Source organism: Rhopilema esculentum, chromosome 3 (assembly GCF_057945365.1).
Source record: "Rhopilema esculentum isolate cy_ngs chromosome 3, ASM5794536v1, whole genome shotgun sequence".
In the NCBI taxonomy this organism is placed as follows: Eukaryota; Metazoa; Cnidaria; class Scyphozoa; order Rhizostomeae; family Rhizostomatidae; genus Rhopilema; species Rhopilema esculentum.
The window spans coordinates 3281820-3309005 of NC_142817.1; the positions used below are offsets into that span (position 1 = coordinate 3281820).

The 27186-nt window shown below is 37.4% G+C and overlaps 1 protein-coding gene across 2 annotated transcripts; it reads right to left on the bottom strand.

Annotated features, from left to right (window-relative positions):
* Positions 1 to 636: 636 nt before the first annotated feature.
* Positions 637 to 25677, bottom strand: LOC135692739 (uncharacterized). Of its 2 annotated transcripts, XM_065211019.2 has the most exons (14): positions 24886 to 25677; positions 24284 to 24557; positions 22092 to 22405; positions 16355 to 16536; positions 13075 to 13295; positions 12529 to 12686; positions 11998 to 12086; positions 11493 to 11718; positions 9697 to 10050; positions 8640 to 8741; positions 7921 to 8268; positions 6063 to 7586; positions 4761 to 4858; positions 637 to 3257 (listed from the first exon to the last, which is right to left on the bottom strand). In XM_065211019.2, the coding sequence occupies exons 2-14, from the start codon at positions 24363 to 24365 to the stop codon at positions 2372 to 2374; spliced, it is 4584 nt and encodes a 1527-aa protein (XP_065067091.2). In that variant the 5' UTR covers positions 24366 to 24557; positions 24886 to 25677; the 3' UTR covers positions 637 to 2371. The 2 variants fall into 2 exon arrangements, with proteins under 2 accessions (XP_065067091.2, XP_065067092.2); XM_065211020.2 differs by having other exon boundaries at positions 24284 to 25677.
* Between the last annotated feature and the right edge of the window lie 1509 nt (positions 25678 to 27186).

A 27186-nucleotide genomic window follows, 5' to 3' on the forward strand; every position in this document is an offset into this window, starting at 1 on the left:
TTTTCATTTGATAGTTGGGAGTGAACTGTCAAAAGCTTAAAATACCACTTCAGCCATACCGCCAGTAAATGCACACGATCCTTATGCTTTCTAGAAAAGAAAGAGTGTTGGGTGTTTGATTTTGGTACACAAATTTGATTTTGGTACCACAAGCTTCAAGCCACTGGAAAATGATAGAAACGCCTATTTTCAAAATTCAGATTTTAGTTTCAAGGTAAAGAAGAAAAATGGTTCTGTTACTTAATACAAGTAAAATATTTGCATTGTTTTGTTACTACTGACTACCAAAAATGATTGTTACCGAATGGAAGCAAAATTTACTGAACACAGAAATATTGGGGGGGGGGGGTATCGCACCCCTACACCCCCACTAAATCCGTCTCTGCTTTACTCGCGTCAAGTCTGCTATGGAAGACATTTCACTGTGAATTTTCCAGCGATATTATTCTAGGGACGATGGCTCCCACCCACTGACTTGATCTCAGTGACAATGTCCACAAAATCAGCACGTCTCTCTATCCTCTACAACCCTCTACAACCACATGACAAATCAGGAACGGGTTCTAATACAGTTAATTTTTGCAGATATTTTGTTTTACGTTGCCAGTATTAGAAGAGGAAGGAGAACAACATAAGTCGATTGGAGTTGCTAATTCTCATTGCATGCAGAAATAGAAATTACTTCGGTCAACAGATCAGGGCAAAAACGGTATTTGCCACGATAAATCCAACAAATATCTGGACGAGTTCGTACAAAATACAAAAAGATAGATGAATTAAATATGTTAACTTATTCTGGGGTACTAAATTTTGATTTGAAAGCATCTAAAGACTGACAGGGTAATATATCTGTGGTACAGGAAATCTTTAAAAGTCTCTCGAACATCAAAGCACGTTGTACGAAATTTCGTTTTACATATAAATATATACGGTTTTTGCAGGCTAAAGCTAGGGATGTCAAAGGTTAGACAAATTGACGGTCATGCGCAGTGGGTGTGGTGACACCCATGTATTGATGGGGAGAAAAAAAGGTAAACTTAGAACTGAAGTATCAAAAACCTTCATATGATAAACTAGAGCAGTATACATGTTGACTAGTATCCGTTGCCCGTGGTGTAAGTAAAATAATTCATTTCCATAGGTTCTCAAGTGATGTTTCAGTACAGATTGGTTTATGTGTGGTTGAGGGATGTCTTTAAAACTTTTTCTAAATGGAATACGTTGAAAACCCTAGTACTTTGATCACAAATTAAAGCAAAGCTTATTCTTAACAAGTATCTTGGATAACACATCGAGAAGATCATTCTAGGCACATTCGAGTGGGAATAAAATAAAGGAAACAATTAAAATGATGATAAATTTTAAAACAAGACATAAACACAACGATGCTGTAGAAAACCGTTCTTTTAAAACTCTGAGCAAGCAAAAGCTCCCTACCGAACCTGCAATGAGCTCTAACGCCCATCGATTTTGCGAATTGAATCTGATCTTAATATGATCATTAGATGTATAAATGATTCAGGGGTCGGGTAACCGAAAGATGAATAGAAAGAATACCATTGCTAGTAAAGAGGCTTTCCAACCTGTCTGTGAGCGATCTGATTCTTGAGAATGCATTATTGCATATTAGAATTGGCTACATATTCAAGCAGATTGTTGGCTTGTTAAAAAACCTCTTGAATAGCACCGATAACTTAAAAAAGACTGAATGTTTTTCATCTTAAAATGCCATTTTATGCCACCTTGTGGATAAAAGCGACTGAATTGGATATAAAGACTAACTTTTTTCCCCAGAATTAAACACATACTAATTTGGGGCACTTATCCTTCGTTTCTGCAGCGATAATTGTTTACAATAAAATTTCAATCATCGACTAACATTAATATTCTTGGAAATATCTCAATAAAATAGAGTAAATTATTACTGTCTTCTAATTGAAAAGGAATATTTTACGAAAATTAACGGCGTTAAATCAGACTGAGCTAACGGCCCAGCTTGAACAAACATCCAATTTCTGCCCAATTTCTTTAACAATGAACAGCTCCTTCGTACATGCGAATACATCAGTAGATTAGAAAAAAAATGCTTTTATAACTGGACCGCAATACATCGTTTTAATTCTGAGAAAAACAGCACTATGGCATTACCTCAGAAAAGATAAAAGAAAAACTTTGCATAGACACTGACGGGCAAATACAGAGGAGATGCTCTTGACCGATTCTTGACTCTGAAACTGCAGTCAACCAAGAACTTATGCATGCCAAGTACAAAATTATTCCATTAACAAATGATTCCAAAAAGTGTACACGAATTCTGAAGGTTGAGAAATATATCTTAATAATTTTTTAACCGCTTCGGTTGTAACCATTACTATTTCATATTACTACTTTTGTACCATTGGTCAATCTTATTCGAGTTTTGTGATGACGCAAACCCGGAGGTTGTCATCGTTGAAGACGATTCATGTCCAGTAGCCACCGACATAAGCGATTGAGTGCCACATGTGACTGGCAAATGTGTCACAGGGTTTTGGGCAACAGAGCCTTGACTCCCTGTAAGCTGTGGCGCCGAATTTTGATTGGAGTGAGTGTATGGTACGACTGAGGATGTTACTGGTTGTTGACTCGCAGACGTATACCCAGTTTTAGGTTCCTTTTGACCCGATGACGAGTTGGTATCTTGCTGTCGCTTTTTCTGTTGCATTTGATTCGCTTCAGTCATACTGTTCGCTGGGTAATTGCTGTTAACTAGGCCAGTACTACTTTTCTGGCCCTGTTGTCCTGCAGACACCATTGCCATCTGTTGCTGTTGGTTCAATTTGAGCTGGTTAAGCGACGGCCTAGCTCCTTTAGCGTCTGTTTTCGTATTCATCATCGTACTCTTGGTCCGTGTCCACGCCATGGAGTCGATTTGCCTCATAGTAAGTTCGTTTAGTTTCGAATCACCACTTATTTTCGATGGTCGCTTTTCAATCTGGTCCCCCTGAGAGGATTCTAATGACGACTGCTTAGCAGTTACAGGTCCAGAACCAGTTGAATTCGAAAACTGAGATTCTTTAATGAGATCAGGCGTCGAACGACTACTTTCCGCCCCTTTGCTGAGATCATACGTGTGACGACTAATATCATAAGCCGATAGCGAATGGGGGGTTTCCCCTGCGATGTTCGTTTTTTGTAATTGACGGACCGCCTTTTCCAAGAATGAGTCACGTTCCTCTCGCTGCCTTCTGCGAAGTTCTTGCATATCTCTCATTTGTCTACAGAGAAAAAAAGGCAATGGGTAAGGGGAGAAGAAGCAAGATCCGACAACAACATCTACGCAAAATCACGATGTGGTGCCATTTGGTAACAAAACTCTTCTATATGTTTTATCAGTAACTATATAAGAGATACATTTTCATTTGCAGGAATTTTCCGTCAGGAAAATTTTCAAATCAAGCAAACTTTACAGGGGTTGTCGAAAGAGATCAACAAATTCAAACAATGGAACTTATATTTAAAACCCAGCTATTCTTTACAACTAAGTTACATAACCTCCTAACAAAAAGGCGACATGGATACTTGGAATATAGAGGAGTCATCCTACAATCGTGGGATATAGATTGAAAAAATTGAAGCATAAGTATGAAGAGGGCCACAAAATAAATGCTAAACACGGTGCATTGGGGAAAGACTTCAAAATATAACACAAAATTATCAGGCTGAAAAGACTCGTGAAGATGATCGATTAAGATGATTTATGCTATGGCTAGAGTGATGAAGCGATAATGATTTATGATAACACAATGATTATGACTGAGATGTCGATGATTAATGATTGTGAAGCTGACTGATATCGTGATTATCATGAAGATTGCGATGATGATTGATTTAGGTGATTTATGCTATGGTTAGGGAGATGAAGCGATAATGAGTTATGGTAACACAATTATTATGACTGAGATGTCGATGATTAATGATTGTGAAGCTGACTGATATCGTGATTATCATGAAGATTGTGAAGATGATTGATTTAGGTGATTTATGCTATGGTTAGGGAGATGAAGCGATAATGAGTTATGGTAACACAATTATTATGACTGAGATGTCGATGATTAATGATTGTGAAGCTGACTGATATCGTGATTATCATGAAGATTGCGATGATGATTGATTTAGGTGATTTATGCTATGGTTAGGGAGATGAAGCGATAATGATTTATGATAACACAATGATTATGACTGAGATGTCGATGATTAATGATTGTGAAGCTGACTGATATCGTGATTATCATGAAGATTGCGATGATGATTGATTTAGGTGATTTATGCTATGGTTAGGGAGATGAAGCGATAATGATTTATGATAACACAATGATTATGACTGAGATGTCGATGATTAATGATTGTGAAGCTGACTGATATCGTGATTATCATGAAGATTGCGATGATGATTGATTTAGGTGATTTATGCTATGGTTAGGGAGATGAAGCGATAATGAGTTATGGTAACACAATGATTATGACTGAGATGTCGATGATTAATGATTGTGAAGCTGACTGATATCGTGATTATCATGAAGATTGCGATGATGATTGATTTAGGTGATTTATGCTATGGTTAGGGAGATGAAGCGATAATGATTTATGATAACACAATGATTATGACTAAGATATCGATGATTAACGATGATAATAACTATTCTTGTGTAGCCTTGTGAAGAGGTTCATCATGTGGTAGTAAACGCAATCAATCGCCAAAGATTTAAAGTTGTATTTACTTGTTAATGAGTTTCTTCCAATCATCACTGCAGGACAGGAAGGCTTTTAAAGCGCCAGCATCTTCGGGTGTCTTGTCAGCTAAAAATTCATTCACAACCTGTAAAACAAAAACAATTAGTTCTCATAAGCCATTTATTCGTCTAAAGGACTCATAGGCTCTAGCGAAAGGGCCTAGCAGCAATATAATTGTCAAAATCATCGAGTCACGGGAATATGGTGCTGCCTAGTCTTTTTCCCGTCAACCAATAGACCAATTCGACTTACGGCCTCATTTTGAAAAATTCTTCAAATTATTTTGTACAAAATTTTTGACCGCAGATTCGGATTGCGAGCAATGATTTTAGTATACTTGGAAGTTTTCATTATGGTATTGCTCACGATATTGATTTTATGACGACAAAAAGATAAAAATTTTATAAGGGATTTGACCGTGATTTGCGACTAGGGGGGTAAAGTTTCCCCCCGAATTATTTTTGCGGTCAAATCCCTTACAAGTTTTCAAACTTCATCTCTCCGTAAAATCAAAAAATAAGCACAAACAATATGAAAAATTGTATCCGGCCTAAAATTATGGTGATAAAACCAAATTTGAGCTTTAAAAAGTCGTATAATTAGGTTAGGAGAAATTTTCAAAACGAGGCCGTAAGTCGAATTGGTGTATGTGTTGGCAGGCATTTGGAACAATTTTTTCGTCACATGACCCCGGGGGTAAGTTGCATGAGTTAATTTACACGAATATGAGTTGAAACATAGAGATTTTAAAAATTGGGTTTTCTTTGTATAAATGACCTAGAATTTAAAACAATTATAACGGATATGCGAACTTTATAAATATGAAAGACATACAATATGTGACAATATTGTGGACAATGGTTATTTGGGGCTTTGATAAATAAAGTCGAAATTACAATTTCAATGTAGTGCAATGACTTTTTGAACTGCTATGGTTCCTACCATACTCACTTTGAATAACAAAACAGTTTATAAAAACTCTGGCAATGTTTTACTGGAGACTATGCAGCTCTTTTAAAAAGTAACGTATACTTAATTGAATTTGAAATAAGGTTTTTCTCATTTTAATTTCCCAGTTTTTTCCGATGCGACCCATTCATTGAAGGGTCAACAAAAAAGATTTCAACATTTTACCTGCAAAAACCACGGTATAAAAATACAGATAGTATATATTGTAAGAGTTGTTTGAAAAGTGTCCACTGAGCGAGTTCTGCATCCTTAAAAGATCTACAATCCCCTTGGCCTGTCTTCCGAAATTAAATCCCCTTTTTATTGACAAAATAACTCACGTTTGTGTAACTTGTACTTCGCTCGAAGAGCACTTTTTCAGTCGGGGGTCGTGTGAGCTTCATCGCGTCGCTGTTTAACAAATTCTCGAAGGAACTCCACGGAGTAATTCCTGGTGAATCCAGACAACTACTTGCTACACTGCTTGTATCAGATATCAAATCAGGAGCAACTGATTTATCATTCACAATATCTGCATTGTAAGTGAAAATGGAAGGGTCGGACGCCTTCAGAACGTCACCACAGTCTAAAAATCCTGCCCTTCCACTGTCATTTACCGGTGACAAACACTTGCGAGGACTTTCCCTCGGCGAATCCTTTTTAAGCGTTACCTTGGCCTCATCGACCTCTTCTCCACTGCCAACTCTAAACAAAGGCTGCGCTGGCCGGGTAGCTTTCGAATCGTTTTGAGACTTAACCGGAGTTTGATTTGTGGGTTTTCCTTGATTCTCAACAACTGATTTTTGTTGCGAATTTTCAGGTCCCTTGTCAGCTTTTTTCGGGAGTTTGTCTTCAAGTGACTTTGTTCTCTTCACAACCGTCTTACTTACTTCAGTACTAGCTACAAGCTGTTGTTGTGTACGGGGTCCTTGATCCTCAACAGATGGCTGAAGATCGACGACTTTTTGTGTTGCCTCTTTGCCCTTTTGCAATTCGTCTGAATTTCTCCGAGCTAACTCCATTGGTCTTTGTACACTTTCTGTAGCCTTTTGAACCTCTAATGGCTCCTTCTCAGCTTCCTTTTCAGGCTCTTCAGGTTTTGTTACTTGCTTTACAAGAAAACGGCCTTTAACTGCTTTATCCCCAGAGGTATCAACTGCCTCCCGCGGCACACACTTTTCTTGAGATGAATCATCAGTGTTTATCTTGCCATCCGGCATTTCCGATGACCTGCTTTCAGCTCGAACAAGTTGAACCTTGTTAAAATCACAAGAAACAGTTGCATGAATTTCTGGTGACCTGTCGCCGTTTTTATGAATTTCTGTTTTAACAGTCGTTGGTTCGTGTTGTGCGAGATTTCCTAGATCTATGTTACGCTTCTCTAAATTACTTTCAACGCTGTTCGATGCCTTATCAGTTTCTTCTTCAAAAGTTTGGTCTTTTGAAAGCTGAGTTGATTGTTCTCGGTTTATTTTTGAAACTGCAAATCTTCCAAGCGTTGCCTTCTGGGTTTGGGACTCGCTTGAAGATGATTCCGCAGCACTATTTTCGTTGTCTAATTTCACACTTTCTTCCTGACTTGTCTTCAGGGGGTCTTTATTTGCTGTAGCCGAGTTCTCCTCCACAGGTGTTTTATCAACATCGGCACTAGCCTCTGATGAAACACTAGCTGACCTTTCCTTCTCTCCTTCCAACCCCTGTTTGACCTGGTCGTTTATTTTCGGCTCTTCGAGTTTCGTTTGGCTGGCTTCATTTGAGCCTTTGGAATTTTCTTCAAGAATCATTTTCTCTGCCTCTTTCACAATTCGCTTGATCTGCTCTGTAAAAATCATAGTGTTCTCCTGCCTAAGGTGGCCAGCCTCGATCTAAAAACAACCAAAATCTACAGTGAGCTTCAAGCGGCTCAATGTTACAGGGATCCAAAACTTTCCCATGTCACACAAAAAATTCATATCCTTGAGAAACAAATGAATATTTTCAAAATGCTAGGCAATTGGGGGAAATATTTGAAGGACATTAAAAAGGGCAATGGAAAAACCAACCAGTGATAACTACTGGCCTGTTCTGGCAATGACGTCAATGTAAATTAAAAAGTCCTCTGTAGAATAGTTCACTGATCCTGAAAGAAAGCATTTTCCTAACTGAGAAAATCAAAAAGTGGTGAAGCAAAATCTGACCAAGAAGTAGGATCATGCTCACCATTTTTTCGGCTACTTCTTCTGGCTCATCGTCATGGATTCCAAACTTGAACGTGATCTTCACTCCTTTAAAAGTATCAAACAAACAGACAGCAACATTTTCATCTGTAGACACCATCTGCAACGTCACCTTGGGCATTCTGTCTTTTTTTACTTTCGTTTTTTCCTTTGGTCTCGACTGCTGGGATTGGCCTTCTGCTTTGGAAGCATCGCTTGAGACACTATCCATCGACGAAAGTGAGGTCTGAGAGAATGATTGGTGAATGCTTCCAGAAGGGGGTCTTGGCAGAGACTTCTCTAAAACATCTTGGCCACCACTTTCCTTCCGTACAACTGCCGCGTCGTTTTTCTTCAGAGGAAAGATAGAAAGATTCAAGCAATATAGAAATGACATGTAGAAATAGCACTAATACGATTAAAACATAACTATACCATATAATCACAATATAATTACAATACAATACAATGCAATGCAATGCAATGCAATGCAATGCAATGCAATGCAATACAATGCAATGCAATACAATACAATACAATACCATACAATACGATAAAATTTGATAAAATATAATATAATATAATATGATATAATATAATATAATATAATATAATATAATATAATATAATATAATATAATATAATATAATATAATATAATATAATATAATATAATATAATATAATATAACATAATATAATATAAGAAAATAACAGATTCATACCAGTGGATCGGATTCACTAATAGTGCTTAAATCGGACACCGAAGATTTAACTGCCCTTGGCCGCGCAGGCGGTGGAGCTGACGCTCCTTCACCATCAAAGACCTAGTCAAAGTAAAACAGCATTTGAACATAAAATGTCTTTAAATTGAGCATTTTAATGGGTATTTTTACGAATGCAAACCCTGGAGCAGCCGACAGCATCTGCTACCTGGTAAAAATATTGAACATGAAGATTACTAGGCAACATATCATTCTGACAACACGCTTTAAGTCATTTGTAGAATACAATGTTTGTACAATACAATATTCATACAACTAAGAAAAGAGTTAATAAATGGATGAAAATCACTGTGCGGAAATTAGGAATAAAGAGAGAAGAATTGTACCGCATGAAGACAGAGGGAACAACCTATAATAAGCTATCGTTGAAAACGCAGATTTAAAGCACGGACCATCAGAATTGAAACAATGATAAGTAAATACTCAAATTTTCAAACAGAAAGATTTTCTAATTAAGTAGTGTCCTCTGTTTAATGTGGGAAAAGAATGTCATAAATATCATGTAAAATTTTTGCGAATCAAACAACAATTTGAAAAAACTGCAACACAGAAAAAGCAAAATATTAACAGGAGATTCCTAACTGTAAAAATGTGAAGGATTAAAGCGAAAATCGAATAAAGTAGAGAGTTTCTTGATGCTCTTTTTCTTTGGTGCTAGTAAATGCAGAGTCAGTGAATATGTTAAAACATTGACTGAAGAAACTAAACAATTACAGAAGATATAAAAATAACACTACCAAAAAGGTTTCGAAAAAAGAACAAAAATATTAAATGGGAAACTAGAAACGGAAGAGAAGCTGCAACAGAAAACAATTGGTTGGCTGAGGTGCTGGGGTTGATTCTGCAAACAAATTCATTAGAAAACAACTGCAGCATTTTTGTCTTTAATTATAGACAAAGACAGCTGAGCAAAGAAAAGAAAGAAATTCTTCGAAGGCTTAAACAAGTTGTTCCAGCAAAGCATTTCAAATGCTAAAAAGATTGTAAAGAGACATACCTGGCTATCCCCATGGCTCACAAGGTCATTCCCTGACTGCGACCTGTGTGTGTTTTGCTGTTGTTCAAACGGTTGGGGACATGCTGGAGGACATGATGCACCGTGTTGCATTCCATTTCCACTGCTAGTACTGTCAGATCTCTGATAAACCAGTTCGCTGTTCGTCATAGTACCAGCCCTTCTTTGAGCATCTTGGAGTTGGTTGTTCCCTGTTACTAATGCATCCACATCTGCTGTTTCTGATAGCTTTGGATCAGATGCTTTATCCCACTCTTTCGTCAGTTTCATGATGCAAGCCCTTACAACTTTGGTGACCGATTTGACATCGTCTTCGTACAGCAATCCTTGCCGAACCTAGAATCATACAGATGAGGTTGATCAGCCCTGGCAGACCGACCGCCTTCTCACCTGAACACGAAACAGGTGAAACCAATTAGATGGCGGCGTCAATTAGTTTGAAAAAGATGAGGTTTGTAGGAGCAAACCATGAAAAGATGCACCAATCATTCATCGAAGCGTAAACGAATTTAAAGAAAAATGTTGTTAGCAGATCTAAAAAAATGAGCGGCTTCACCAAAATGCTGTTTTACGGCGAGGGTTTAGCAGAATCTCGTGAACGCAGAAACCACAAGATTAGAGCCAATATAAAATTTTACCTGTAAATAACTAAACAAGTGATGAGCAGTAAAGCAAAAATATATGAAAAAACTCAAAGCACTTACAACAAATTATACCTATGATTGGCTTGCTAAAAAAATTACCCTATCATATCAAACATTATTCACAGTTGCCTCCATCAATTGTATAAACAGGTTACTCAAGCAGAAAGTGTACAGTAAAATTAAAAAACCGCAAAAAAGTATATGACATATATGCTAACAATGTTATGTCTTCTTAGAATTTTGGGATAAAAAATAATAATGGACAACAATCGAGTAATATATAATGGAAAACCCTCTTGCGCCTGGGCGATAAAACCCCGTTGTACTGAAACAATAGAAGAATTTGATATGTTGTGAAAGTCTCTCAGCTGAGTCCATGAACAAATTGGACTTAATTCAACAAAAAAATCATCGAAAAACATTGATCAATAAACTAGTTTAGCAGAAACAGGAAAAGGTAAATTTATCAGAAACTGAAACGAAACTTCTTCATCGAGTTCTTCGTTAGGAACAAAGTATAAGCGGTTGAATTAGCGCTTATGTTTTGATATTTGATAAAAACGGATGCAGTTAAAAAGCGGATGCAGATACCATGAAAATATAATTGGAAGAAATGCAGCCGCCGGTAAGGAATGCCTCGCATTGAAGAAAAATGGCACGAGGCGAAAAATTTGGTCGCTGGGGATGTTTAACTGCGCTTTATTCTATGTAGCTTGAGTCTGGCCGTGCACTTTGTTATCAATTCATAGGAAAATTAACAGAAGATGTGAAAATTAGTGTATATCTTATTTACAAATTCTCATTCAGTGATAAAAAAATTTATTCACGGTAAACTCGTAAGCTCTTGAAGTCTCCTCAAACACCCGAAAGTAAGAAATACTAATTCATGACGTAATCACTTTCGTCTTGTGACCCTACTTCTGGTTCTTGTTATCGAATCTTTTTGGTTCTGTTTACCTGATTGGCTGGCAAATTGAAAGCAAAGCAACAATTATCGCAGGTTCAAAAGCAGTGGTTGATGAGAAACTGATAACTGGATATGAACTAATTACGATCAAATAAATATCTAAAAAGAGAGAATAAAGGATAACAGGATAACACAAATTTCCAAAATAATTTTAAAAACTCTCTCACCATTTCCTTAGCGATTTCTTCCGGGTCATCGTTACCAGCCATAAATTCAAAAGCAATTGCCTCGTCGCCTTTATGCAAGTCTCTTTTCTTGCGATCATCGAGGTATAACTGCATTGGTATTACCTGGGTGCCTTTAGGTATCTCGTTCATAGGCTTGGCTAGCTCGACTTTCATGCCGATTTCATCCTGGAAAAGCTCATGCTCTAACAGATCTTTGATCGTGTACCTAAAAGGGAACAGAACAGCCATAAATTCAAGTCTAAGATTTGGTACGTAAAGTCTATCCGAATCCTTTCACATTTTGTGCCGAGAAATGGCGACCCAACAACTTACCTTACATCTTGTAGAAACCGCAAACTTAATTGCAGTAACATTTATGGAGACCCGTGTTAACCTATGTCGGGAAGGAGCTAATAAGCTGGAAAGAAGAGATTAACAACGCTACTAATCCTGGACCACTACCCATGAAGACACAAGTAAAAACATTCGCTGCAGTGTTCCTCACCTCTGTTCTTTCCCTCTTTTAGTGCACTTTTCTATTACGTCACTGACAAGCGGTGATGTCACTCTTTTGATTGACTCTGGAGGAATGCCCTGAAGCACAAGGGAAATAATGTGACTGCTTATGTCAAACCTATCACAGCTGATCATTACGGGATCATCTGTGAAAGAAAGCCTAGGACGGGATCACCTACAACAGAAACGCCTACGGTGGAATCGCCTACGATGGAATCACCTACGATGGAATCACCTACGATGGGATCACCTTCGACAGTAGCACCTAGGATGGAATCGCCTAGGATGGAATCACCTAGGATGGAATCACCTACGACAGAAAAACCTACGACGGAATCACCTACGATGGAAGCACCTAGGATGGAATCACCTACCACGATGTCACCTACGACTTAATCACATTTTAGCAGCTGCATAAGTAGTAAAACGGTAAACGATAGCTTCGAGTATGTAATAAAAAAAGCCTCCCACCTCACTTCGTGACTGCGAGACAAGGCTGAAAAGAGGCTTAAACACTTACGCTTGTTACTCTACGAAATATTTGCGCAGGATTTTCACATTCCATGTAGGGGTATTCTCCCGTTGCCATTTCCAACATACACATCCCAAAAGCGTAGACATCGACTGATTCGTCATACTTTTCTTCGTACATCTCTGGTGCCATAAATTCTGGTGTTCCTATGGAGTAGAAGAATTCCTTTAATTGTTTCAGTTCATTACACTCGAGAGGTTCCTACTTGTCTAAAAATTCAGGTATTTTCGAAACAGAAGTGCATTTTGTTCACACTGCCTCTGGATGAAGTTGGTCAGAAGGAAAAAAATCTTAATAACCTTTTACAATTGATAATGTCTTTAAGCTCAGAATCTTTTCTATAAGCCTGGTTTCATGGCTCTAAATTACCAAAAGGTTCAAATGATAAACTGCAAAGAGCTTTTCATCTTAAAAGGAAAAATGTGTTTTGATTTCCATACAACACAGCTTTAGTCAAGCACCAAATTCTAAAACAGAACTAGCAAAAACAGTAAGTATTTTTTGAAACAATCTGACATTAAAAAATAAACTTACCAATAACACTCTTCGCGAACGAAGCTTTCTTAAAAGTAGCAAGGCCTAAATCTCCAATTTTAATGAGTCCAGTTGTGCCATTTATGAAGATGTTGTCACATTTCAGATCTCGATGGATTATGGCTGGAGTACGATTGTGCAGAAAATTCAGCCCCTTCAAAATCTGCTTACACCAGTTCTTTAAAATCTTCTCTTTTACAAGCTTGAAACGTTTCAGATACCTGTAACAAGGCAATAGAGAGGAAATGCTCACTAACTAAACATCATCAAAGCTTATGACTACATTTATGGATCAGAAATGCAGGAAAAGGTAGAAAAAGATTAGAGTTCTGAAGAGTGATCGGTGACGCAAGTCGTAAGAATAGATGAGTATTTTCTTGGGGAGATGAGCAAAAGAAATTATTTAATGAGTGAGGCAACCCTCTGTCCTGGAGCCAAAGAGCATGCACATGGAACGGAGCTACTATTACGCAAGCTCTCTAATTCCACGGCGGGGGCTGCCTATCTCATTTGAAGACGTTTGCTCGCTCGTCTCCCCAACAAGTACTAGGCTAGAAGGTAAAGGGCTGTGGGACGATTGTTTCAAGAACATTTTTGACCTAAACTTTCGACCTTCAGGCTCGAGTTTCTTGTAAGGGCAAATATTTTCATTGTAGACAAAAAAACTCAAGCAGCTTGATTGAGAAATTATGCTATGCTTAGTTGCCATAGTGAGAGATAACATCAAACCGTAGTCTTCTACACGTATCCACCAGGCTTAAATAATAGGCATAGGGTGGATTCACTTGTTTTGATACAGGTTTGGAGGACACGAATTTCCATAAATCAGAATAGAGATCCCAAAAGAGATCAAATTTTCATACCTACGCATTATTCTACAATATTTATAGATAAAACATGTGCGGACAAAACTCCATAGGGAAATGTCATGATTGATTAAATGAATCATATCAACTATGGCATTCAATGAGGGTGTTTTCTATAGAACATCCAAATCTCGTGAGTATCAATAGACGATTTACGAAATTCAAGGTCTCAGACACGCGAAATAGCTGTGCCCTGGTGCGTTTTAGGGTTTTGAGGGGGTAACCAATAATGCTACAGAAGTTCTTGTATCTCAGTTCACTAGTGAGAAAAGCTGTTAAGATATGCGTCGGGTTCCCTCATTCCAATACAAAGAACGGCGAGACGGGGAAAACAGCTGTCAAAAAGGAAACCTAAGCATGCGAGCTTTACAGCTTCTCTACTCTTTAGTTTTGCAAACAGTTGGCCAAATAAAAGCAAAACTTTTTCAAGGGAAACGTTCAACACGATACGCAGTAATGTACGATGTCATTAAACATGATAAAAGAACATGCGGTTTAGAAAATCATTGGCCGTAACCCACGTTCCATGAATAATAAATGATAATAAATGCTTACAACAACAATACAAAATGAGGATCACGCATAATTATGCGACGCTCCGAAAACACAAATGACTTTCATGCAGCATAAATATTAATCAAACACGGCAGCCTCCTATTCATTCTGTCTGACTTCCAGGCATTTTATACAAAGGACAGCTGCCTCTGAACAATAGGCTATTGTTTAGGTAAAAGCCAGAATACAGAACACATTTTTATACTGTGCGCGGAATAGAAAAAAAGACCATGAAATCACTTGCTAGAAATAGTGGCTCAGAAGAGTCAGTATCTCCTGAATTAAGCCTTAATGCTTATTCAACTTTGCAAGCGTACTACATCAGACAATCCATAGTCTGGTCGTTAAAAGATTACTTAAGAGGCAATACCAATTGAAAAGATTCTTCTTTGATATGACCTAGGTATTTTGGAAAAGAAAATTAATTGGAAAACTTACATAAACAGGATTACAAAAATAAGACGCTTTAAGTAATCGAGGATGATTGGATCCCAAGAACTGATTAAATGAAAGAAATATATCACCAGTGTTCGCATACCCACAAATGTGCTGTCGCCGCTGCTCAAAATTATTCGCGCGATAATAATAATAATAATAATGACTCTCTGATGAAAGTTAATCAATGCTGCAATCGCTATAAGATTGGAATAATGAGTAACTGGGTTGCAAAACAATCATGATCGTAATGATCAGAAATCGTTTAGACATCAATAGTACAAACATAACCATAAAAATTTACATGACAGACAAGGCCCCGTTCAGTCATAATTTTGCCAATAAAATATCACTACATCCTGCTTTTATTAGAACACTTTCATGATAGTGGGAGACTTTACACTGATAAAAATACCCACATATTGAGAACAAATCGAAGGAGAGGTAAAGTAAACAAATTTTGGATAGGGTTTCTTTATAAATACTTCTCTATTGACATGACCTGTCAAAACAGTGTTATAAAGAACAGTGTTTTAAGAAAATTTCAATAGAACTTCTTACCAAAGACATATATCAGTGAGAACATTTGTTAAATATAAATCTGTTGTCGATATTATCAAAAAACAACACTGGCATTAAACACATCTAATTCTTTTATGCAGTAAAAATTGTCTCGTATCTAAACTTCTTAACATATGTCTTAATAATTATAGACCAAATTACGAATAATCCAACCACAAAGTTTTGGAATAATTAAGAACAGACAATCTGAACCAAAATTTCTAGGTTCTTATAAAGAGGGAGTGTACGAGTCCAAAAAGTCACAGGCATACACGTAATTTTTTATAAGAAACTAAGGTCCGGTGCTGGTAGGCAGTTTTTTAAATTTTCTGGCCATTTTGCTATCAAAAGTTTCTTACATGTTTCTTGAATTTCGTAGGTAATGAATTTTTTAAACGTGCTTCCAAGGTAGAGTAAATATTTCACTCGCATTCAGAGATAAACTAACAAAGTGTCAAGAAATTTTGTTTTCCTAGAATGACTAACTCTGTTGAGATCTATAAACAGTTAAGCTCATTGAACTTCATCAATGTCAGGTTTAAGTCAAAACAAATTTTCTAATGGAAACTTCTTGAGTGTGCAATTTACTGAGAATGAATGCAAACTGCATGTCAATTGTAGTGTCTTAATATACAGTGAATGTCAAGACTGTTTCGAGTGTCAACTCGGAAAATTAAAACTGCAAATTATATATAAAAGTTTCTTAGCTTTTTTCAATTTGGGTAGGGTTGTTTCTTAACTTTCGAAAAATTGAGCCTAACGTTTCTTATAACCTGTTTCCTATAAAAAAATGAATGTATCGCTAGTCCCCAAATGGTTCGACTTATCCCGAACTTTTATTAGTAGAAAATCAAGAGACGTACGTTTTAAGGGTGCCAGATGTCATCAATTCAGTGACCAAAATCAGCTTTCGATCTTTTCCAGCTTTTCCCGACTGACTTTCCCAATAATCGTGGAACTTGACTATGTTTGGATGTTGAAGGGTTTTCAGCATTTCCGACTCTTCTTTAAATCTCCCTCTGTCCCCTTTTGACAATTTCCTGTCCTGGAAACAAAATAAAATGAATTATTTAAGAGCGACCAACCTTGGAAGTTAATTGTAATTATAATAATAAATGAAATTTTTCTTTAACTTCCAACCATCCTGAAGACAGTTCTGATTTTAAGACTTTGTCCCGGCTACCCGATTTTCGAGAATTTGTCTCGATCTGAAAAAAATCCGTCCAATTTTGTTAAAAAACCTAAAACACATGACAACACCAGGTAATCGTTTCTAACGTTTTAGAATAGTCGACGCCTGAGGGTACTCATGTTAAAGACTCATTGCTAACAATGAGCCATTGCGCTACCCAAGCATCCCATAATGCATTTTTAGACAGTCTGAAATCAATTTTGGTTAATCCGTAGAAGTTTACTGCCATTGTTTGGACCGTCGCCACGCTCGCAAAGGACCATTGTTAGCAATGAGTCTTTAAGAGTAAGGTTGTAGTAGTAAAAAAATTTTTCAGTGTGCTTTTCCTATACACATTCCAATTAAATGAAAGCTTTATCAATCGTTACACCAAACAGTGGAAATGTATGCTCTTATTGGATCGCAGATAGGACAGTTTTCTCCCTTCTTTAGGACAATTTGCTCCATCAAAAGCTACCTTCAGAAAATTCTAACGATCAAAGCAGCCGAACCCACAACCGTGGCACTGAGATACAGCTTGTTTTGGTACTCAGCCTAAATTTATCATCTTTCTTTGAACTCACAAGAGATTTACTGGTATGGCAGATTCTACATCTCAGGCTATAGGGGGCTTGGATGTTTGTATATTATCAAGACTGAAAGCTTGCATATCAACGGTTGCAATATCATTTGGTTTTTAAAGGAAACAGCATCGGCGGTGTGACACTCTAAATTCATCGCTAGCTCTTGCAACTAACCCTTCAATTTTGAAGAGAGGACCACAAACCACAAACAACAGTAAACAAAGTACACGAATGTAAAGCAGCTAAAAGGCAATTACTATTTGAACAAAGCCGTTCAATGTTTAGAGAACTCTCATGCTAAACATTTGCGATAGAAAAAGCTAAATAGAATATCTTGTTTGCATTCTGTTGGCATTTCTAATACAAAGCGATTGATGGAAAGAATTTTTTGAATCACTCGAGGCATTTCTAATTTACTGTTGCTGGGAAATAAAAACTACAACGAACCACAATCAATTAAAAAAATCCGATAAGAACCAAACGAAGCCGCCAAGGTAGGCTAAGCAAGAAGGGCTGGACGGTGAGGCAGTGAGGGTTATGAAGAGGGAGAGGAGGACAATGATTGGGGAGAGATAAATAATGAAGGAGGAGATGCAGGCAATGGAGAAGGTGGGGAGTAAAATAGAGGAGGAGAGGAGGAGAATGAAGGAGAAATCAAGGGGAGAGAAGGATACTATAATGAGGAGAGGAGGACCAGGAAGGGAAAGAGGATAATGAAGTAGTGGTTTCAAGAAATAAGGGGAAATCTACTGGTAAATGGGGTGCGTTGGGTGGCAAAAGTCTGTATAACTGCGACTGAATTTGAAACCACTGCGACTAACGCAGGAATTTCAAATGGAAAGTTAACAACAGCCAGCCTGAAATTCAATTTAGTGGCTCATATAAAAGAAGAGTGTATTCCTGGGGCGCAAGTAAAAGGATCTTACTTTATATTCACTTCACCTTTAACATTGCGTTATCGAAATGCGAACCAAAGAAATGCCTACAAGGACTCCTTTTAAAATATTTGCGTAGAGCATTATTTAGCAAAGTAAGTAATGAAAGTTTCAGTCAATAGTGTGATGCAACTAGCCTAGCACACCAGATAACCACAAAAATTCTGTATTCTACACCGCACAGACCAGCATAATTATATTTCTGACACCACTATCAGCTTAGGGATGATTTTCCCGTTGATTCTGTAATGTTGCATAACGACTAAATGGATTCCAGTGTACACAGTTAACTTCTCAGGAACATGCCGAATTCTTTACCGTCTTGACCATGTTTCAACTTCGCAATCATTAAATTGCACTAAAAACCTCGAGTCTTCAATAAGTAGACATCTTTCAGCCGACTTTCGAATTTGAAAAGTGCTTGGATATATATAGAATTTATTGTAGATAGACTACAGGAAAGAATATAACATTTAGTCTAAGGAGATTCTAGGGCTCCTATGAGCAAAAACCTTTGAGATATTGAACTGAACAACAAGCAATGCAAAAAGCACAAAGTCGTTGCATGCATATAAGTTACCCTGTACTTTGAATATGTCAAGACATTTAAACACTGTCAATTTTTCAATATATGTTTCCACAGTTTCTTCAGCCAGAGTTTCTTACCAATTTACGGCACTTTGGAAATCTATATTCCGTAATACAGTACAAAATATTCCAAATAATTGCAATGGATATCTACGTTAAATTCGCGAATTTCATGAAATTAACCGGTTTGTCTTTCAAAATCAATAAACGCGCCTCTCCTACAAAAATTCTTAATTGATATGCCTCTCCTTGCAAAATGCCTTTAAATGTCTACATAGCAGTTTCTAATAAACAGTTCTTTATATAGCACGTTAAAATGATTCCTTCTCCCCAGTGCCCGACATAACAAACACCTACATAAATGCTATCTATATATGATTCTACTGCTCTCAACACATGTTTCTAAGCTGACTTTGGGCCAGTTTGTTTTAAAAGCTAATTCCAAGATTTATGTCAATAGAGCCTTTTCTAAATATGCACACAGACGATTTAGGAATTTCTACAAGGCTTAGCACTTACAGAAACGCCAGTAGGATGAGAAGACAAAAAGGGGGAGTGGTGGAGAAAAGTTACGGGCTTAGCGGCGGTATACTCAGGACGGTGGAAGCAATCTTTTAAACTACAACCTAAACAGTTAACACAATTTACTTGTTGGGGAGACGAACGCGAGTCTTTCATTGAGTAAAGCAGCCCTCCGTCCTGAAGTCAAAGAGCATGCGCATTAAGCAAGTCATTATTGCGAATGCGTTCTGATTCAAAGACGGAGGGTTGCCTCATACATATGAACATACACTTACAGATACAGATTTCTAAATTTGTGTTGAATTTTAAACAATGCCTAAAGGGAATCATCAAGAGATTAATGCTGCCTGGTCACAAATAGATTCTTACAGGCATCTGACGACTAAAAAGAACAAAACCTGTTATATTTCACGTCCGCCTCTCTTTTTCATCACCCACACCTATCTATGCCGGCTTGTCCTTAGGTGCCCCTCCCTTCGCCCCACCATCTCCACCGCCCCCATCCCCACCTTCTCCACCACCGCCAAAGATATCAAGCTCTCCTTAAAACCCCTCCCCTTCCCCTTATCTTCATGGCCGAGTTGATAACTAGGAATTTAGAGCTTCGTTGATCTATAATCTGCCTTTCACGTAGGTGAAAACAGTGTTCATATTGTTAAATAATGCCATTTCTATCCTCAGATTCTATTAAATTGCAAAGAGCTTCAAGTACATTTCACGCAGCCAATGTACTACAGCCATAATATTCTGTGAATGAAATCATGGTTACCCAAATGATCAAGGATTCATAGCAGGCATCTTGTTTCAGGAATGTGTTTGTTTCAATACAGCAGCAAGTCGCAGCCACTGCGCTTGGTATTCACAGCATCTCCATTAACTGCTCGTTTGAATTTCCCTATAATTCCTCGCATGCTACCTGGTGTACCACAGCAATTAAACTAAAAACTCGATTATTCACCAATCGCGAAACAAAACAACCAACACGAGAATAAACGGTTTCAACTGTGAATTTATTACTCATTCAAAAACTCACTCAAACATTAGGTGCTATACATTGAGCTATGCAATGTCATCGAAAAGTTCTAAATCCGGATTTAATCAGGCATCTCAAGACACCTTTGTTTCCTGACAGTGGCCTAGGCTTGAACTATACTGTCGGAAAAGATCTGTACAGGGAGCTGCACAACTTGTACATCGTCTTGCTTTTACAACCAAAAACGAAGCAACCGAAATGAAGGCTAGCGAACCGGAGATTATGTAAATTTGGGTCGATATTGTCAACCAAAGTAATACTTCATATTTTACCTACGGTGCAAATTACGAACTTATTTGAAACGATAATCAGCTTAAACTGACAACAAAAATGGTAGCCATGACTAACATCGCAACCGTTGCTACTCCACTGTATTATCGGGACAAAGACTTAAAAGTCTTTTCGACATACTAGCTAGGAGGCCAATTGCCCCTTCAGCCCTGGTGACCTTCAAATTGTTTAAAAAATAGGCTATTGTCCTCCTCCTTTAATAAAAAAGGGCTTGCCCTCAGCAGATTCTCCTTCGAAAAGGCAATGCAAAGACTAGCGTCTGTCGCAAGCACACAGCTCAGACTATCAAGTTCTTATCTGCATTCCAAAGCTTCCAGATCTACTTAAAATTACCTTCATAATTTCTCCTCTTTTAAGCCGATAACACCACATGGTATAGTTTGCCCATCGATACAGAGTACTCTTATTTTCAAAAGAACAATTTCATAAGAACACAAGCCTCATGTAGCTTTATGTTTGGTTGGAAGAATTATGTTGGTGACCACTACAGATTTTCCATGAATGAGCAATTTCCTATTAGTCTTTTTTAATCGGTGAATAGTTGGAGCGATTCTGTAACACAAGAGAATCTTTAACACAAATGTTACAATATTGAGTGTAGAAAGGGGTCTGGTCATTGATATGGCCTCTTGAAGTTGCTTACAGCACAGCCCCCCTTTCTGATTTTAAGAACGTCACCTAAGTTTTTGGTCCCTACTTATAACAGTGCAACTAAAGGAAATGTCTATGTTAAGCTAACATTAAAAACAAAAATTTTTGAATACTTTTGATCTTCAATTTTTTCTTGGATATGAAATAGTATAGACAGTTTGAACTTTGACAACAATTTCTACCCAAAATATTTCGATATTTCACCAGTTCTCATCTAAGACCATCCAAACAATTCAAAACACTAACAGGATGAAGAACTATTATGAAATCTTTCGAATAAAGGAAAAAAATCCAACTTGATGTGTTGGTTTGCATAGCTATCAAAATGGGCAGCCCAACAAGAGTGATAATAAGCAAACATCGACCCAACTTTTGGTAAGTTCAAGCTGACATTGGTAGGGAAAGGCCTGCTCTGAATCAAATTTCAAATTTTCTTACACCAAAGACTTTGTTTCAATAATATATTTTGACTATATACATTTGAGAAAATGCAACAGACAAAATGTTCAAATTGAAATTCCTGCAATATGTTTTGTTTCTTTACCGAAACAAATGTTTCAAACTGAAACAGCTCAAAAAAGCCAAAAACCAAATCAACATGCTTTCACTCACAGCTCGATACTCTTGATCTATATTTGAATAACCTTTGAACTGAAAGTTAAAGCATAACATGTGACACAAGATTATACCAAAACCTGTTGATAACTAACAACCCTGCTAGTCATGTCACCTTTCTGACATCCATATCATTACTAGGCTGAATGCAGGATAAGTAAAGCAGATTTCATTTCTAAAAGAAGCAACAACAAACGATTTGTCACTAACCTGCAACTCGCACCAGGCAACAGCCACTCCAGTTTCAGTGTCCAGACCTTTGTAGACAGTCTTGAATGAGCCCCTTCCAATTTCCTCAGCAAATTTGAGGAACCTTCCATCAGGACTGCTATCGACAGCCTTCTCTTCAGCATCACCATCTCTATACTTGTCATGTTCTTCTTTTCCAGAAAGCGTTACAACTGGTGGTTTATCTTTGGCACCTTCCGCTATCAGATCTCCTTCGTTTTTATCATTTTGTGATTCTTCTTGTGACAGTGATTCGATTTCTTTAGAGTTCTCATCTTTTATGCTTATATTATCATCTAGGTAATGATAAGAATTTAGTTAATCAAGTGACGTAGAACCAAATCAAAAATATAACATCAGAACTAGGAATTGATTGGCAGATAGAGACACATGGAATAAGGATTGGTACTTTTAAAAAATGAAACTTAAGCAGCAGAATTATAATTGATGGTCTTCTTGACCAGGGACAGACACTTGGTCAAATATTGGAGGGTGGGGGGGGGGGGCAAGCCCTTTGTTTTAATAAAATGATGTCACATTTTCACATTGTTTTAGAACAAGACCATTGTCCTCCAAAGTGTCCGCCACTGTTCTTGACTGCTATCAAATCTATCAATTTTCTTAAAGTATGAATATTCTAAAAGAGGGCTATACTTTCTACAAACACACATTCTCAAATTTTATAGTTGGTTTGAATGTAAAGAATGGCTTAGTAACCCAGAAAAATGAAATGTGTATGATTTTCATAAAAATATCAATTCTACAACAGTTTAAGTAATAGGAAACTGACACATCTTTCCAAATTGTGGTTTTTCAACTATCTCTAAAAGAACCCATGATTGACTGAATCATAACTATATTATCCAACCAAGACTAAACTTCACTAATTGAAGAATTTCAATTATGCAAACCATCAAACATTACAAGATAAAGAAAGATATAGCATAAGTAGGTTTAGTAAATATGTATATCAAGCATGGGCCAGAACTTCCCAATAGCACCAACTGTGATGTTTTATTGATATTGTGGCTTGAGCTGATTAGTGATAAATTTTTGTCAAAGACAGCAACAATGCTAGGCCCATCTACTTGAAAGCAATAATTGATATTGTATGTCTGACTGAAAGTAAAATACTGTGAAAAACCCAGTTGTCTGACAGAGCAACACAGGGTCCTTTGAAAAATACCCCTTGAGAGCCCCTAGGGCTTGTTGTGCATATGGATATGTTGATGATAAATATTCAGTGATACTGAACGAGTGTAAGGTGAGGTTGACTAAGTCAAATTATGGGAGGCTTTGACTACTGGACTGGCAATAATTTAGTGGCTGTTTATAGAAATGGGGAACTGGCACAGTTTTGTGAAAAGAATGCCAGTTTAAACACAATATATAATGTAAACACTCTTTTGGTTGTTCAAAGGACTTGTAAGGAATGTTTGTTAAAACTAGGAACAAAGCTTCAGAACGATCATCAAGTATAAACAGGTCTAACAGCAAAAGGATAAACTCTAATTTCCTCTTAACAATCAATCACAAATTTTGGATCCAAAATTCAAGTTTTTATTTGAGAAATTAGGCTTAATTATCAACTGGACCTTAAAGAAATATTAAAATAACAGCCATCACTTCCTGAGAACCAGGAAGTGGTAGCTATTGACTGTGAACCACCCACTCAACATTCATGGACAGCAGAGACTTTAATTACTTGCAACTAGTTGCATTTTGGATTATCATTTATCCTTTAAACAAATGATTGTCCAATTGACTTTTAGAATAAAAACATACAACACGTGAGAGTAATTACTCCTAAGTGCACAAGGTGCCCTCTGTAAACAACAGTGTTATTATCTTTGTAATACAAAGAATTTTACCAAAACTTATTCTTCCAATAATATGTTGTCTGATAAAAGAAACAATTTGAAATACTTGTTTCTTTGTTAAAGTTCAATTACTCGTGCTAATTACTTTTTCGGTCAAAACTGCCACAAGGAAGGAGTAAAGTTTCATTTGTTACTGAGGATAAAATCGATGGTGTCGTTTTCAAACAAGAGAGAACCGCATTTCCGTGTTTATAGTTAACGGTTTGTCGTATTGCTTTCCACCTTTTAATAAGAAATAAAATTTTGTTTACAACTTATAATATTTTCTTTTGTACATAAAGTTGATCAACTAACCTGTCAATGACTTTGGTACAGATGGAACATGTCCATTAACCATTGGCTTTTCAGTATCAATGTTATCCAATTTCTGAGCCATTTTCCACACTAACTTGCTAGCATGGAAATCTCTTTGTTAGAACAGAACCACCACCGACATAACACTGAACATCTTCCACAAGCGACCAAGCGATACAATCATGGCTCTTTTGACAGCTCTTAATTTGATTTGCAAGAACTGTTATCGCTTGCCAAAACACGATGATTTTGCCAGAAAACTCACTGATAAATCCTAAATCGAAAGAAACTCGTGAGTAGTGCGATAAATTGTGTTCAATACACTGTAATTGAGATATGTACGATCTTCAGAGCGATTGGATGACGATTTCCCACAAAAATAGGAGAGGTTTTTTCACAAGGAACCTGACAATAATTTTACAAAACACAGAGAGATAAACTATCTATCTTTCCTTTGTAGTTTTGAATAGGTGTGTAGCGAATGCAAATTGATAGGAAATACCAAAACGGATCCCCATACTTTGAAGTTGACGTTATGGAGAGGCGCCAATTATCAAGGATGAACTAACAACAGGTCTTCCTGAATCTTTTCTTTTACTTACATACAAATCCGAGATGGATATGCCATATATTCACGGTAGAATCCATAAATGACGATGATTATTATTTGTAGAAATCCAAGGTTTGTTATTTCTCTGCCAAAGGTTACGAATTCGTTTGAGATTCAGAATACTTCAGAACGCATATATCACTGACTTTGTGGGTGAGCCTTGGTGTAACTTGCGCTTTAACAAGAATATAATTCTTCGAATGAATGAGAATGATTAAGAAGCTTGCAGATGCAAGTAACCCGGCCACAAAGCTTATGTATCTTTATTTTTGCCTTCCTGTGTTGTCTCGCTCCCTTCGCATACAATAAATGACAAAGATGGGTAAAGAATGGCTAACCAAGTCACTGTTCTCTAGTCGTTTTCGATGAAATGAAAATTAAACTCTCCACGGTCAAACGAGGACTTAAATATTACATTTGACGGCAGCTATCACCAAGCTCATTTGATTAAATCTGTTAAATCCACATAATAGCCACGAATTTGTTGTAACGAATAAATTCAAAGGCAAATCATTTCGGGCCTAGCTGTAACAACAGTGTAGTTGGCTTATACGAGCCTCGTCGAGTACTGGTGACAACGTCCTTCTTCTCCCGTCTACATTAATGTAACTGACAACCAATTTAAAATAAGCGAAATCCCAGCGAACAGCCAACGAAAAGTTCGATACTAGAGGGCTTCAGTCTCAAGTATCTTGGCCAAATTCAACTGAAACTTCGCTCTTTCTTCCACCATTACATCCTCGATCATTGCGAAACTCAGTGACTGGGTTCAAACGGGCAGAGCACACGCACTAGTGGACAGTAATATATGCAAACATAAATTAAGACGTGTCTGATTGTCACGTGATCGGGACCCGCATGATTAGGTCTATGGCGTACAAATTTTAACTACATATTGATAAAAACCATAAAAGAAAGAAGAACGTTTTAATCATAGTCAAAGTATTGTTATTATTGTTTATTCTCCAACATTTTGCATCAGTTTGAGCATGAAACTTTTATTAGGAGGAGATTATACCGTTTTATGGCCTTTTATGTACAGTATCTTTACCACACCAAAAATCTACGATTTGCCATCGAAATCCATCGGGGGGGGGGGGGGGGGACTGGGGGGACATGTCCCCCCAGTTCTCAGCAGAATCGATTTTGTATTTCGTCTAAATTCGATTAGAAAATGTTGGGGGAGGGGTGATATTTTGACACCGTGCTTTTTGTGATGTAATCCTATGATTTTCAAACTGCCAATTTTCAAACAAAAGTTAGTCATGGGCGTTCCCTTCGGATAAAATTGGCGTTCCCTGTTGGTAAAAGGGCGTTTTCTGGTGGTTAAAAGGGCGTGGCTTAAATTTTTATGGTTTGTCCCCCCAGAGCTTTGTGGTTGTGTGAATTGTGGGAAATCCTTAATGTCCGTTTCCTTTCATGTCTGTGTAATAGGCAAAATACAATGATATCGTAAATAGTTTCTTTCCGATTCAACCAACAATTTTACAATACGAAATTACTGAAACATTACATATGAACCACTTTACGACAACACAAAGACGCTACGAAGGCGAGCAAAAGACAATGACAACCCCGTGACATTAAGTGTGCCTTGAATGCAAAGAACATGGATCTAGATTTAAGCTAAATGTAAAAACAAAAAAGCTACATATTAATTATTAATTCATTCATGACAACACTGCGATCCCATTAACACCAACTTGTCCCCTCTCTGTGAAGATCTGTTAAACAAAAGTCTCTACTTGATTGACATCGACAATTTCAATTGAATATCGATTGACCAAAAGGACTGCGAAGATTGCCTGTAAAGATTGCAAACTTATTTAAATGGCTTTTAGCTTGGATTGGTATAACATCGGTCTTACAATTAGTGAATACGCTGCTTAAACATCTTAGGGCAAGCGATACCATAGGGTGGGCAGGAATATCGGAAACCGGATAATCTCTTAAAATTTTTGAAAATGTCCCCATTACCTAGGAATGTCCTTGTAAGAGCTTTTAAAAAAGTGCTTTCCTGAGACCTTTTTTCTGAGTTGCCTCCAACCTGTACTCCTCCAACTTTGTATGCTTTCGACGTCCATCCCATGAAACCAAGCAGAGTTATAGCTCGGGGGGGGGGGGGGAGGGTGGCTCAAGGGACTCGGTGAAACAAGTTAGACCTTTTCAACTTTTTACCTCCTAAAATCAAGGCGGTTGTACTTTGACTGATTTATTTCGGAAATCTTCCTCACGATTTTCAATCTCCTGAAACATAAAGTTCTTGCTCAAGAATTACCCTGGGTACCAGACT

What these genes read in the sequence shown, in the direction of transcription:
- LOC135692739 (XM_065211019.2), bottom strand. Translation starts at nt 24,365, where the DNA reads ATGGCTCAGAAATTGGATAACATTGATACTGAAAAGCCAATGGTTAAT. An exon ending in GTTCGCGAAGAGTGTTATTG is followed by an intron (nt 12,687 to 13,074) that starts GTAAGTTTATTT and finishes TCTACTCCATAG; the next exon opens with GAACACCAGAATTTATGGCA. An exon ending in TATTTCGTAGAGTAACAAGC is followed by an intron (nt 12,087 to 12,528) that starts GTAAGTGTTTAA and finishes CTTGTGCTTCAG; the next exon opens with GGCATTCCTCCAGAGTCAAT.